General features: G+C 41.2%; 1 protein-coding gene across 1 annotated transcript in view; it reads right to left on the reverse strand.

Annotated features, from left to right (window-relative positions):
- The window catches only part of LOC121528491 (RNA binding protein fox-1 homolog 3-like), a 464,058-nt gene that overhangs the window by 92,223 nt on the left and 357,277 nt on the right, over positions 1-14,558 (reverse strand). Inside the window, exon 3 of the mRNA XM_041815974.1 lies at positions 3,996-4,243. Coding sequence (XP_041671908.1) covers positions 3,996-4,243 — 248 coding nt within the window. The remainder of the gene's footprint in view (positions 1-3,995; positions 4,244-14,558) is intronic.

Raw genomic sequence — 14,558 nt, forward strand, 5'->3', positions numbered from 1 at the left:
AGTGAGTGCTTTTGAGGCCGCAGCGGCTGTGTGCATGGTGTCTTTTTCCTTTATCCTGCAGTAACTATGTCTCCTGACAGTAACAGTTACAGCTTGTGACAAACTCTCCACAGTGACCGTAAAACACTCCCAGTATTGCTGACTGTACCGTAAGTTCTCCCGTCGCTGGACTCCCCCTCTCTGCCATCACTGTCTATACACTCCCATACCTTCCCACCATGCTCCCGTCTGATTGGCTCTGACAGCTTGAAGGCTCCTCGACCAGGAGCGGTGCTGCAGTTAACTGTAGCGTGGACATCCTCAGCGCCGCCTGCGTGCATGCATGTGTGAGTTTGCAGGTCAGTGCTGAAATGCAGCAGAAATATGACTAATTTGTCAGTGACGTGTCGTCATCGCTCGCCCCGCTCTCTGTGTGCTGTATGTATAGTTCATGCAAGCATTTGCACATTTACTTGATCTTGCAGTGACGGCTCTAAAGAAGATATAAAACCCTTGTGAAATGGTGAGATCATGAACTGGTCCCTCACTCTTTTTACTTTGTGGATTTTCTTTCTTTATGTATCTCCCCCGATTTGAAAGCTTTTATTGGGAGTAGAGGTTTCGGGTACTTCTTACCTTTTAACTTTTGGGTTTCATGTTGTGTGAAGTTCAGTGTCAAAGAAACTTCAGAAAGACAGTCAAGAGTCAGCGAGAGAGGTTTAACTCTCAGTTTCCTGCACACTTCCCAGCATGCCACCCAGATCTATAAAAGCTCTTTGGCTGAGCTGAGTGCACTGAGTGAACTCTCTATCTCAATCTCTTCTCCAAACTTTCACATCTTCAAAGGAAGAAAGCACACCTGGGAGATGTGGATTAAAAATACAGAGAAGTTCAATTAAAAATGTGCTTTTTTATTTATTACATATCACTGACTCTGTTTAATGATTTTAAAAGTGTATCGGGCTTCTAGCTGTGAAGGGTAAGAACCCTATTGTCTCTGAATTCTTCTTCTTTAGATTTCTATTATTATTATTTTCATTATCATCATTATTTTGCAGAAAATGCTCAGAGTAGATGGAATGTGTCAGGAGCATCAAGCATGCCAGTGTAACTGTGGGACCTGTGCATTAGCTGGAGCTGTTTCCAGAGAATAAAAAGAAATTTTTGAAACCTCATACTCTTCACAGAATTTGTAGATTGACAGTAGCAATCTATCCTGGAATTATCCCCACACACTGCAGACCCTGCCCAGAGTTTCCATCTTTGGCCAGTTTCCCTGATGGAAGTCCGGCAGATAAAAATATCAAAAATGTGCCTGTAAAAAATCTGCCAATCACCAAATAATTAAAGTGTGAATAATTATATATTTTATAATGTGTTACCTTGAAAATATATATTGCAATAATCATTAAATATAAACTCAAAAAATTTTTACTACAACCAACTTCCTGATGGTGAGGGAGTGTTTCTCCATGTAGCACATGGCTAAATTAGGCGGCGGATATTTATGCGATCATCGTGGATGATGTCAAACAAAGCTAATCTCCGCAAGACTTCAGAGCTATAAACTACACAGGAAAATCAGCGGTAAGGTAGGATTTTGAGTTAATCATCGCTGCGGGTAAAGAAGCCAAAATAAGGGAACTGCTCTTGGGACTACTCCAATAAACCTCGATGGTTGGATTTTACTGTTTTAGCAGAGGTTACAGTTGAGATCATCAGTCTATGAAAACTTATATGGGACAACTGACAGTAAGACTTAATTTAAGTTTCATTGCGGAAATTGGTGTCTTGTTAACTGATCACTGGTTGGTTATTTGCTTGGATGATTTGTTGCTGTTGTCAGTGGAGGATGGGATTCGGATGTTTCAAGCTGCAAAGTTATGGTAGCAGCTAATGTGCTAACAGTGCTAATGTGAAGCTGCTGTTGATTATGTGTTATGTGTTAACAAAGGTGTATATTGTGTTTCTGACTGCATGTGTGAAAGGAACAGCTCATAATTTTTATTGTGCTTTTTTTAGACAACTTACATGACAAATTGAAGAAAGTGTTTCTGCAGTTCTTTCCTAAGCCTGGTCATAAGTTCTATTTGTCACCCCGGACTAACAGAGTAACAATTATTGGTGGCTCGGGTTCTACTTTCTCAGTCTTAAGTCAGGTTCAGGAATAAAAAATGTATCCCCAGTCCCATTTTAGTGCAGTAATGATGCTATATCATGGTGTTTTCTGTTTTTGTTTTACTGCTGTTAAATGCAGGTTATTGGTCACATGACAATCTAAAGCAAATTTCTGGTAGTTGTTCTAAAATGTCAGAAATCCTTGAGGACTCCTGGCCACTTTGGATAAAAAAAGTCTAGCAGAAACACTGTCCTGCCTTTCAGGTGGAAAACACTCCTTCAAAATGAATGGTGGTAAAAGGGAAAATGGGTTCTTGAGTGATTATAATAATAATAAAAAAGGTACAATTTGATGGTTTCAAGGAGCCAGAATTCAGTTGTCCAGTGAATTTAACATAGAAATTACTTTCCAAAACAGGGATCAGCATTTTAGAAGTGCAAAAAAGACAACCGTGTAAAAGTGTATATGACATTCTGTCTCTGTCAAACTGGGCTAATGCGCCTATCTTATGACCCGAAATGTCTTAAACTGACGTCACATACCTTATGTTTATATTTTAACCATGCCAAATGAGTTGGTTCTTAACTTTTGAAAAATTGTTCATATGTCAGTGAGTATTTGATAACAAAGTTAACTCCTAAGTCAAATGAAGACAAAAAATAGAGCAAAATGTAGATTTTTTTACGCACAAAATGCAACCCAATTGCATTTAATCGCATTGCTAAAACTAGTTTCAAATGTACTGCCATTCAGTAAAAGCTTGTTCTTAGCCGAAAGGGGGTATGGTGTTGTAGGATTTGAAATTTGACACACACGTTGAACCCAACGTGCAAAAACGGCCTCATGGACCATTAAAGTTTGGCATGATGGATTTCAGCCACTTAATTTTTTTTTATACACCACTTTTTTGGGGCGACTTTGGCTCAGCAGGAAGTGTCAGTCGCCTCACAATCGTAAGGTTGTGGGTCCGATCCCCACTTCCTGCAGTCACATGTCGATGTGTCGTTGGGTAATACACTTAACCCTATGTCAGTGGCATGTAAATGTGTATGAATGCGATTGAATGGGATTAGCTGATGCTGATGGCCAGTTCCCCATGGCAACCTCTGCCATCAGTGAGTGAATGGGTGTGAATGGGTAAGTGTGACCTGCAGTGTAAAAGTGCTTTGAGTCATTGGATGACGTGCTACCATTTACCATTTCTAAAGTCTCCTGAATCGTAGGCTCTATTTCTACCAAATTTGCTTAGGAACTCATCAGTCTAAGCTCATTGCAGTGTTTCCCTCACATAGGCTATACCCGTATAACCCAGGTATACTGACAACCGTCCAAGTAAATTGACGGGCCATTTCCTCATATTTAAACAGTTTTGCTTCTGTATATACACCAGCTTTTGAGCCTAGTCCGCTCTACACCTCAGCCTTCTTACCCTTACTAGTTGTATTCTCGCTTCACGTATAGACAGGAAAAGGAAAGACTGAATGAACGACTGACATAGGTGTGAAAGCACATATAATTTCTCCAGTATGGGCATGACTTTTGGTGCCAACATCGCACTCAAAATGTTACATTCCAACAGATGAAAATCACTGAAGAGATCCCAAGCAGTCTGTGCAACATGCACATCAAAATCAGTAGAAACCTGATGAAAGGCACAACTTTCATTCAGCTGCTACTGCATCTTTACACCAAATTAAAGCTTCAGTACTTTAGCTAGCAAATTTAGAAACCAACCCAATAAATATGTGCAAAATTTTCTTTAGAACCATACTGGGCTTGTCAGTTGGTCAACATGTGCCTAATAATAGTGACTGGTTGAGCTTGACTGTGTATCAGCAAAGCTCGTGTGTATGTTCTATGAGAGACACAGGAATACCGGTGCTGATGCAGACTCACCGTTACTGTGTTGGCTGTGAGGGCGTTGGTGTTGCTGTCGTTTCCCGGCTGTTCGCTCTGCGTGTGTGTCGGCGTGTACAGCGTCAGGGCGTGCTCGGCCACCGTGCTTGGTCCCGTGTAGTCGGCCGGCGGGTGGGCGTGGGGCGTGGCGTACTCGGCTGGGATCCCGTTCTGTGGGGGAGGAGGGTACTGGGCCGGTGGGAAAGGTTGGGCCATGGCTTCAGGGGGAGCTGGGGCCTCTTGGTTGCCCTGCAGAAGCAGAGAGGGACAGATTTATCAGACATCAGAAGTGCATTTTTCTGTGTTTGTGTGGACAGTTTTAGTCGTGAATCTGCTGTTTTATGTCTCTGGATTTTATTGGAGAGGAGGGCGAGGACATGATTGGCTGTTAAATCTGACAGAGATGTTTTACGTGGGGACATGAGATGGAGTGGAGGAGTGACAGCATGAGAGTAAAGGAGGAGGAGGGAGAGTTAATCTGTTTATCTCTCTTTTTTAGTCAGCCATGGATGGTCATAAAATCTGAACATTGACGAGACTTGGAGATGACACTGAAAATCATCAAACTGGCCGTCTGTCCATCAATAAACTGGAAATGAGATAATCAAATGAAGTAGAAATATAACACGCTGCCTTTTGTGTGAGAAAGTGTGTATTCTTTGTTGAACACAAGTCTGCAGATCATAACACGTACGCTCAGGGAATGACAAACACGGAGAGCAAAGTGATGCAAATTACACATCTTAGGGAGATTACTAAGATCAATTAACTGATAGTCCTTTGATGACAACCTCTGTTTTGAAATTTCTAATAAAAGTTGGCATTTCCTCATCTTCTCTATCCCTCCTGTCTTCCTCACTTGCCTCGAACTCCCCTCCTCACCCCTTAAAGGTGAGTATTGTGCTCTTTCACCCCTGTCTGGACTCTTCCTCTCATCTACATGCCTGTCAGATAATCGCCTCCTCTGGAGGATGATGATGAATCCGTCTGACATATTAACGCCCCGCTCTTCTTCCTCACCGCTCCAAAAACTTGACGGAAAATGGTTTTAAAAATGTAAAAATCAATCGATGCAACTTTTTGAGGCTGTGACCTTAGCTGTTTCCGATAGAGGTATTGAAGTTGGCGATTCTTGTGCATGGAGATTGATGGTGTAAAGCATAACAAAGCAGTTTGCCGATGGCTTGCATCGTTTCTGGCAGGGAGTCACCGTCCAACCCCCGGGCGGAGGAGCTTTATGCTTAATTTAGAGTTGACTTAGTGTCACTTCACATATAAATTTAGAAAAATATAAATCTGCTGCAGAAAACAAGTCATCATTAATGGAATAGAACTTTGTTAGATTAGAAGTGAGTGATTCCTTTTTAAAAAGCTGTGTTGATGTCCTAAAAGCTCAAACCCAGATTTACTGTACACTCTTTTTAAGCTTTAAGGATATTTAAACCTACTCTGATTTTGTTTTTAATAGACTCATAGCTCAAGGAGTCTTTGAAAACACCTTTAACAGGTCATATAACCTAGAGTCAAAGGGTTAATGATAAGTCCAAGTACTTTGACTTCACCCAAGTCAACAACTTTGAAGGAATCAAAGTTTGAGGAACAGTTAACCAGGGATTTATGTACGAAAGCATCAAATATCTTTTAGTGATGTCTTGATTAATCACGTTAATCACAATTAATTGCAATCAACAATTAGTGAAATAATTTTTTAAAGTCATGATTAATCATATGCCATGTTTTCCCCTCAGCCAACTTTAGTAAAGTCACATCAGCGTCTCCCTGCAGCCACAGTGATGTAAAATAAATCCACCGCTACGCCTCAATGTCTCATCTTACTTTAAAAAACTCAGTGGACAGGCCAAAGGTCACCTGACCTTGTATTAACATGCATTTTTCTTTTAACTGATCACTTATTAACTTTTCAGTCCATAACAAGTTCCTTTTTCCGTGGTTGAGTTCATGTTACAGTCTTTGATCTACCTATAAAAGCAGCTCTGTATCCAAACAGGAAGTCAGTTAAAGTGATGCAAAACAAACAGTGTAAAAGCAACTAAAAGGGTGCGATTAATTACGATTAACAACAGAAATCCTGAGATTAAAGGTCACATATTTTAGCCTTTTAAGACAAGTTTATATTGATCTCAGAGGCCCCCAAAACATGTCTGTGAAGTTTTTTGCTGAAAAAACACTCCAGTATTGGATTTTTTGTATGTCTAAAACCCCTCTGTTACCCTGCTCAGAATGAGCTGTTTCTGTGTCTGTGGCTTTAAATATTAATGAGCTGTCTGACTCCGCCCCAGACTCCACCCCTCTCAGGAAATGGATGTGGCTTAATGGATGTGGCACTCCTGATCCTCCCTGATCAGGAGTGAAGGGCTGAACTTTTTTCCAAGTGGGCAGGGCCAACCGAGCCCGGGGGCGGAGATAGCTCCCCACATGACATCATGAGGGGAAAATCTGAGAACAGCTTGTTTCAACACACATTTTCTGAAAGGTGGAAGGGGGGGATTTTTCTAGCTGAGGGGATTGTGGACAATCCAGGGGCACATATTTTTGTTAGATAAGCCTGAAAAAGGTATTTTTTCAAAATATGTCCCCTTCAGTCATGAATAAAAATTTGAATCATGATGGCATAAAACATATACTCATCAACACCTATGGCATAATACAATGTCAATGTAAAATAAAGAAATATATATATTAAAAAAAAAGAATTATGTCCAACCATTATTTTAGCTCTGACTTTAAGTCATTAATTTTCTCTAAGCATTTTAAGCCATTGGTACCCAAACTGGGGTCCGGGACCCCCTAGGAGGGGCACCAAAGATCTTACTGGGGGCCTAAGGCTTTGTCTGCTCTGAGGCTGCCAAAATTAGATTTGCAAATATTGACTAAAACCATGATGAAGCAATTATTATGTAGTTTATACAAAGGTTTTTTGATAAGAAAGGCATGCGTAGGCCTTTTGTAGGGCTAATCAGTGAAACAAAATCTATGTTGATATGAAGATGTGAAAAAAGAGAGGGGGGAGATGCAGGAAGAAAGAGGAGAAAGATGTAGAAAGAAAAAGAAAGAGGAAGAAGATGCAGAGAGAAAATGGAGGAAAATGTAGAAAGAGAGAGGAGAAAGATGCAGAAAAAAGAAGAGGGGGTACATGAAAACGAAAAGAGGAAGATGCAGAAAGGAAGAGGAGGAAGATTCAGAGAGAGAGAGGAGGAAGATGTGCAAAAGAGAGGAGGAAGATGCAGAAAGAGAAAGGAGGATGATGTAGAAAAAGAAGGGAGGAAGATGCAGAAAGAGAGGAGGGAGATCCAGAAAAAAGAGAAGAGGGAGATTAAGGACAAGAGAAGAAGGAGATACAGAAAACATAATATGGGAGATGCAGAAAAATATGATGAGACGATGGAGACCGTAGATAGCATTTAACTTCTGCATGTGGTATGCTGTGAATGGCTAAGTGTGCAAAAAGCAAAAAGTGTGTTTAGTATTTAGATGACAAAAAACCTTTATACAAGCACAAACCTCAGATTTAACATTGTGATAATCTCCCTTTAAATATTAAGAGTTGCCATGTTTGTAGTTTACAAACTATACGAAGGAGCAACATTTATGGATGTTTGTTAAGGAAGCCAGTGTTGTTCTTGAAGAAGTCATACTTTGCTTATTGCAGCAAATCAGTGAGTCCATCTCTGTAATGTTGATCAAGGTTATACACCAAGGTTTCTTCCAGCCTGAGCAGAGATCAGAACTTTATACAGCTTATGTTTTTCACTCCGTTATACCGCTGCAGTTCTGTTTTCCCTTATTCAGTCTAATCTCCGTCCATGCTGGGTGGAGCCGTGGCCCGGGGCGAGTCTTGGTTCACTAAAACAAGAAGCCTCATCGATAGGCCTCCCTGCCTCGCAGCATCAATAAAGACCTGAGCTGATATATGGCCCCACCTGGTCAATACACACACTAACACAAAAACACACACCAGCAGCCAGCCATGAACAGTCAAGTTAAATAATGGCAGCAGAGTGAGGGAAATGAGAGCTGCAGGGAAAGTGCTTTACCTGGAAGTTTTCCTTTTAATATGCCTAAATCATGAGCTGATGTGTGATACATCTCCCCGTATGTATGCACACTCACAGCCGTGCTCACACTGAGCTGGAGACGGGTTTTGCCCTGCTGGGGTTTCAGGCAAAAAAAAAAAAAAAGTGAGCAGGAAAAAAAGGCAGAGGGAGGGAGGAAGACAGTAAGAGGGAGCCAGCGGCAGAGAGAGAAAGAGAGGGAGTGTTAGAGTCAGTGAACTTCCATCATCCATCACAGTGACTGAGGCGCTGACACACTGAGACATCCCCAGATCCTTGTCGACAAATTGCGCTGGTAAATGATTTCTCCTATCAGCTAAATCATACTATCCATCCCTCTCTCACTCCATCCCTCCATCCATCTCTCTGCATCATCCACATCTCTCTCTCTCTCTCTTTCTATATCCTCTGTCTTTCCCTCATTGAGTTTATTTCCCTTTGGCTCAGTGGAGCGCCATGCCTGATGTCTGATGGACTCCTGCTCCATTTGTACACCCGACACATGTATGATGCTCTCTCTCTCTTTACCACACAGACACCATCTCTCTCTCTCAGATGCTGGGATTGCATATCTTTATGTAACTTCAAGTCAAGCCATGCGAGCACTGATGACATCAGGAATTGAAAAATGTCCAGTTATTGATATGTCATTTCTGGAGCTAACAAAGTAAGTTGTCAGATACTACAGATGGTCAGTGGCCTAAGGCATCTAAAGATGAATCTCTCAGACCTCCAGCTCTGTCTTATTATTTAGATTAGAGTTTGATTTGTGTTTTCTGTTTGATCATCTTCTTCCATATTCCTTTCATGGGTTTTCTGTGTTCTTTGGGTGCATCTGTATTGTGTCCCAACATTTGTCAATGTCTTTTAAGTGATTGTAGCATAAAGACATCTGAGTCTGGACAGTCCAGTCACTGGTTAATCAGTGTTCATGGCTACCATTACACCATTAAGTCAAAAGATCACTCCAAGAAACCTCAGAAAAAAGGTGATTGAAAAGTTACAAGAAAAAGAAAATTTCACGGTACCGAAAATCCCCAAGAGTTCAGTTAAATCCATCATCAAGGAATGGAAGGAATATGGCACATGTGTAAATCTACCTCGATCAGGTCATCCTCACAAACTGAGTGAGCGTGCAAGAAGGAGACTAGTGAGAGAGGCCACCAAGACACCTATGACTACTCTGTAGGAGTTCCAAGCTTCAGCAGCTGAGATGGGAGAGACTCTGCAGACAACAACTGTTGGCTGGGTTCTTCACCAGTCAAAGCTTTATGGGAGAGTGGCAAAGAGAAAGACACTGTTGAAGAAAGGTCAGATTAAGTCTGGACTAGAGTTCACCAAAAGGCATGTGGGAGACTCCATGGGAAAGTGGGAGGAAAGTTCTTTGGTCCAGTGAGACCAAAATGTTGCCTTTTGGCCATTGGATAATACACACCGAATACTGCACATCACCACAAACACACCACCCCCACTGTGACATTGGCTAGTATTATAGTACTTGAGGCTGACCACATTTTTTGATTTTTCATCAAGACTGGTCAAGACCAGCACTGAAAAGTACTGAAAAGCACTAAAACAACAAATAGCTACACTAGCAAAAACTCAGATATCAGCCCATCTTATTTCTCATCAGAAATACCAATAACACTTTACCAGACAAATCTAGATAAAAATCTCATTTTCAGATATTTAAAATAGAGTTTCAAAGACACACGCCTGGTCGAGGAGACGTGTCAGAGCATAACAGAGAGAAAGACAGCAAACTGTAGCGAGAATACTCACAATGCTGGGAGGAATAGAGGAATATTCACCCTCTGCCATGACTTCCAGTCGTCCGGTGAGACCATGGGTGCTTCCACCATGACAGTCCACATGTAGCGAAGCCAATGCTTTTCCTCACCGTGTCTCCATCCCACCGGGGAGGGAGTAGTGGGCGAATTAGATTTTGGGAGTGATCTGGATCACCGTCTGGATCCAGGAATGTTTTTAAAGAAGTCTTTACTATTGGCAGATAGGGCTAATGGCGGAGGTCTGCACTCTCTGAGTGCTTTTCTAGTTTTTTAATGAGAAGCTAGTTAAACAAATTGGTTAAGATTTGAGATTTTTGTACGTTGTGCTTTGAAAGAGTTGCAGACACCTTGTTTTTATCTGTCACATTTATTTAAAAGAAAACTAAAATGAAGGAGAGAATGCTCTTTTACTGTTCAACTTTTTCATGTTTTTTTTTTTTTTTGATTGATTTTTATGGTCTTGGTCTTGACTCGGTCTTGGCCCCCAAATGTCATGGTCTTGTCTTCTATTGGTGCACTCTGGTCTTGGGCAAGTCTTGGTCTTGAATAGTGTAGTCTTAAGTACAACACAATGGCAGCATCATGCTGTGGGGATGTTTCTAAGCAGCCAGCCCTGGAAGGCTAGTAAAGGTAGAGGGTAAAATGAATGTAGCAAAATATAGAAAAATCCTAGAGGACAGTCTAATTCATCCTGCAAGAGAACTGCTTCTCAGGAGGAGATTTATTTTGCAGCAAGATGACGCCGAGCATACAGCCATTAAATCGAGAATATGTGGCTGGGCTTGGAAAGGCTGTTCTGATCCCTGTGCAATCTGACAGAGTTTTACAAAGAAGAATGGAGCAAAGTTGCTGGTATTGTTAGGTGTTTGTGAAGCCAATTTGCTCGACCAACAAACCACCATAACCACCATCCAAAGGGACTTTCTTTTGTCCGTGTACCGTCTTTTAATTCTTCTAAAAAGACTTTCAAAACAGCTTTCAGTGGGTGGTGTGTAAGATTATATTTTATAACTTTCTTATAAGTCCCAGGACAAACAGTGACTTTGATCAGCCTGATCAATAACATGAGTATCCTTCATTTCATGGTGAGACAGCTCTTCAACACCTGCATCACATCTAGTTTTATTTTTCTTTCTACACCTCTAGCCCCAAAACACACACCATCAACTCAGAGTCCGACTGTTTTCTGTTTAAAGCTAAACTATGACTCAGACAGTATGAAACATTTACACGCTCTGACCTCTGATACTTTAAACAACATCGCTAAAGATGGCGAGAAGGAACAGACGGCCTGTTGGATAATTTACCCACAGCTGTAAATATATGTGTCTGAGGATTAGACAGAAAAAAACCAACAGTTTGTTCACTGCAGGGTAATTACAAAACCAACATCAACACACTCAGACGTACATATCAGCTCAGACATGTTAGCACTGAGGCACCGAGGGTGTGTGTCTAATATTGATCATTTGCTACAGCTATTTTCCAAAGTAGCCCGAGGCGCTTCTCCACCCCTACAAACCATTACCTGAGCTCTGTGCTGGGCTGAGACCCTCCAGACAACCCCACCCAGCCAATCCTCTACTGTTACCAATCAGAAATCACGTGGTGTTATAGCTGGTTAAGTGGTTGGTCAGTCTACATAGCTTTATAATGAATTCATGTGGTTGTTCATGTGAATTTGTTAACATTTACAGGAATGGTGCAAGGAACCGTATATGATCATTTCAGTTGCCTTCCTTCCCAGCCCACCAACCCTCTGTGGAACAGTAGAACCAGTATGAATTTTCTCAGCCAATCAGTAGAGATCAGTCAACGTCAAAGAAAAAGATATCACACCATCATCCAATCAGCAGTGGCCCAGAGTTTCTCTAACTTCCTGTTTCCTCCAGAACTTGCAAAATACGGTTCAACACCACCAAGACACCTATGACTACTCTGAAGGAGTTTCAAGCTTCAGCAGCTGAGATGAGAGAGACTCTGCAGACAACAACTGTTGGCCGGGTTCTTCACCAGTCAAAGCTTTATTGGAGAGTGGCAGAGAAAGTATCATGCACCCGTCTAGAGGGACGGCACATGACAATACATAGTGGGAAAATGTTCAATCCTGTCCCCAAAACTAAGAAGCAGGTTCAGAGTTCAAAATGTACAAAAGACTGCATACAATTGAAAGAGGTGAGCACAGCACTCAAAACGAAGGATAAGCCAAAGAACACAGTTACCAAAAAAAAAAAAAAAAAAGCAGCTGAAAGGACTACTATTCAACAAGATTCACAGTTTTCTGAATTATTATTCAAAATCAGAGTTTCTTAAAAAACACAAGCCAAAGTTTGGAGGCTGGGAAACAACAATGGGGCTGCTGCAAAAGATGGCGTCTAGTCAAGTGAAGGCAGCCATATTTGAAAGGCTGAAGAACCAATCAGAGCCTCTTGTTTCACTCCATTGACCAACTGGCTACCACCATGTTGGAAAATGAATAAAGATCCACACATGACACACAGCACACTCACTCACAAGCACACGGGATGAACAAAGCTGTACGGACAAACAGAGGACTTGAGCAAAAATAGAAAACGAATAAAGATCCACTCAAAAACCGAGCACTCACTCGGACACAAAACGAGAACACAAAACACAAAGCATGAACAGACAGCTACTCCAGATTAAATCTGAACTAGAGTTCGCCAAGAAGCATGAGGGAGACTCCATGTTCAAGTGGGAGAAAGTTCTTTGGTCTGAGGAGACCAAAATGACCATAAAACACACCATCCCCACTGTGAAGAATGGTAGTGGCAGCATCATGCTGTGGGGATGCTTCTCAGCAACCAGTGTTGGAAGGCTTGTAAACATAGAGGGCAAATAAATGCAGCAAAACACAATGACCTGGAGGATACAGTGAAAGCTACTCAGAAATGGTGTAAGGACAACAGGGAGAATGTTCTGGAGCGGCCGAGTCAAAACCCAGACCTCAATCCAATAGAGAATTTGTGTCTGGACTTGAAAAGGGCTGGTCATGCCTGATCCCCATGCAACCTGACAGAGCTTAAGAAGTTTTGCACAGAAGAATGGAGTAAAACTGCAGTGGCCAGATGTGCATCTGCTAGATACTGACTTGAAAGGGGTGAATATTTATGTAGTCACTTATTTTACATTACATGTTTTTAAATAACTGTAATGAAATTAAAGAGCCTGTGTTGTATTTTTTTTTGCAAAACAGCTGAATTATATTGACTATCAATGATTTACAAAATGAAATAAAGGGTAAAACATCGAACCAGTCTAATAAATCAGTAGCCAATCTCTTGATTTCATGAGAAGAGAGGATGTATTGAGACAGCGGTGAAATGTAAACAAAGCTGAGTATTCTCTAAAGTCACAGAAAAACTAATAGCAATGACTATTGTGCAAAAATTTGCATTTGTGTTTGTAGATCTTGCCGCTGTGACACCGTCTGAGTCCCGTACACTCCCATCACCACGGCTTTATTGTTCCTGGTTGACAGAGACAACTAATGAAGACTGGGGCTGAGAGCCAGGGAGACCCATCAGATGGAGACATGCAAATTTAACAGACACGCACAGATGTTGAGGCGTATTTCTCCAAAAGTAAAACTTCTGTCGTTTAATCTAAAAAAGGAAATAAATACAAAGAAATTAAAGAAGAGTAATGAAGCAAACATACAGAGAGAGTAACACAGCATGCACAAGTAACATAATCTTTGCATGCATGTTGCATGTTTGCAAGGTAAACCAATCAGCCTGTCGCATCCACATCAGCGCTCAGACAGTCTGCAGTCTTCTTCCTAATGCAGCGCTCAGGGCCAGCCTGCGTAAACATGCCAGAAACTTGCTGCTTTAGGGGGCGATTAATATTGATGGCCACCACAGACATCAGACAGAAAAGAGGATGGAGGAGAGAAAGAAGAGGAGCACTCTTCCAAAACCAAAGCAGAAGCAGACATTTGTCAGCAGACATGAAGTTACAGTAGATTTATCTGGCATGTACCTATATATTACCAACAAAGTAAGGCCTAGAGGATACACATGACTTCACATGATCTAATTAGAGCAGGGGTTCTCAACCTTTTCAGCCCGCGACCCCCAAATACAGGTGTCAGACACCGGGGACCCCCAGTCTACTTGGAGGTGGTTGAACACAGTTCAAGAACAGACATGTGAAGACAAGGCTGCCTGAATCATAACCACTCTTATCAAAGAAACAAATATCTTTTTTTAATTCATTTGTGCAGTAAGTAGCCCTCTTAAAATGTTAATCCTTTGTTAAAAAAGAATTGAAATACATTAAAAATAGCTAAAATGGGTTAATAATGGCAAAACATGCTGGGAAAGGTGGTGAAATTTGATATTTAGAGCAGCAGAAATGGGTTAGAAGTGCTGAAAACTGGAAAACTGGCATTAACATAGCAAAAATAGGTGGAAATTTGGTGAAAATTTGATATAAACTGGCAAATCAGGGTTATTTGAGGCAGAAATGGGCAGAAATGGGTATATTAAATTGTGAAATGTGGTGTAAAAAGAGGGGTTAATAGTGGTAATAATGTGTCAACAAAGCCAACAATAGATGGAGAGTGGCAAGCTTTTGTTTAGAAGTGGCAAAAAAGGCTGAAAACACATAGTGAAAATGGTTTAAAACTGACAAAAAATGGGTTTTAAGTGGCAAAAATGTGTTAACGTTGGCAAA

This window comes from Cheilinus undulatus, linkage group 20 (genome assembly GCF_018320785.1).
Source record: "Cheilinus undulatus linkage group 20, ASM1832078v1, whole genome shotgun sequence".
NCBI lineage: Eukaryota > Metazoa > Chordata > Actinopteri > Labriformes > Labridae > Cheilinus > Cheilinus undulatus.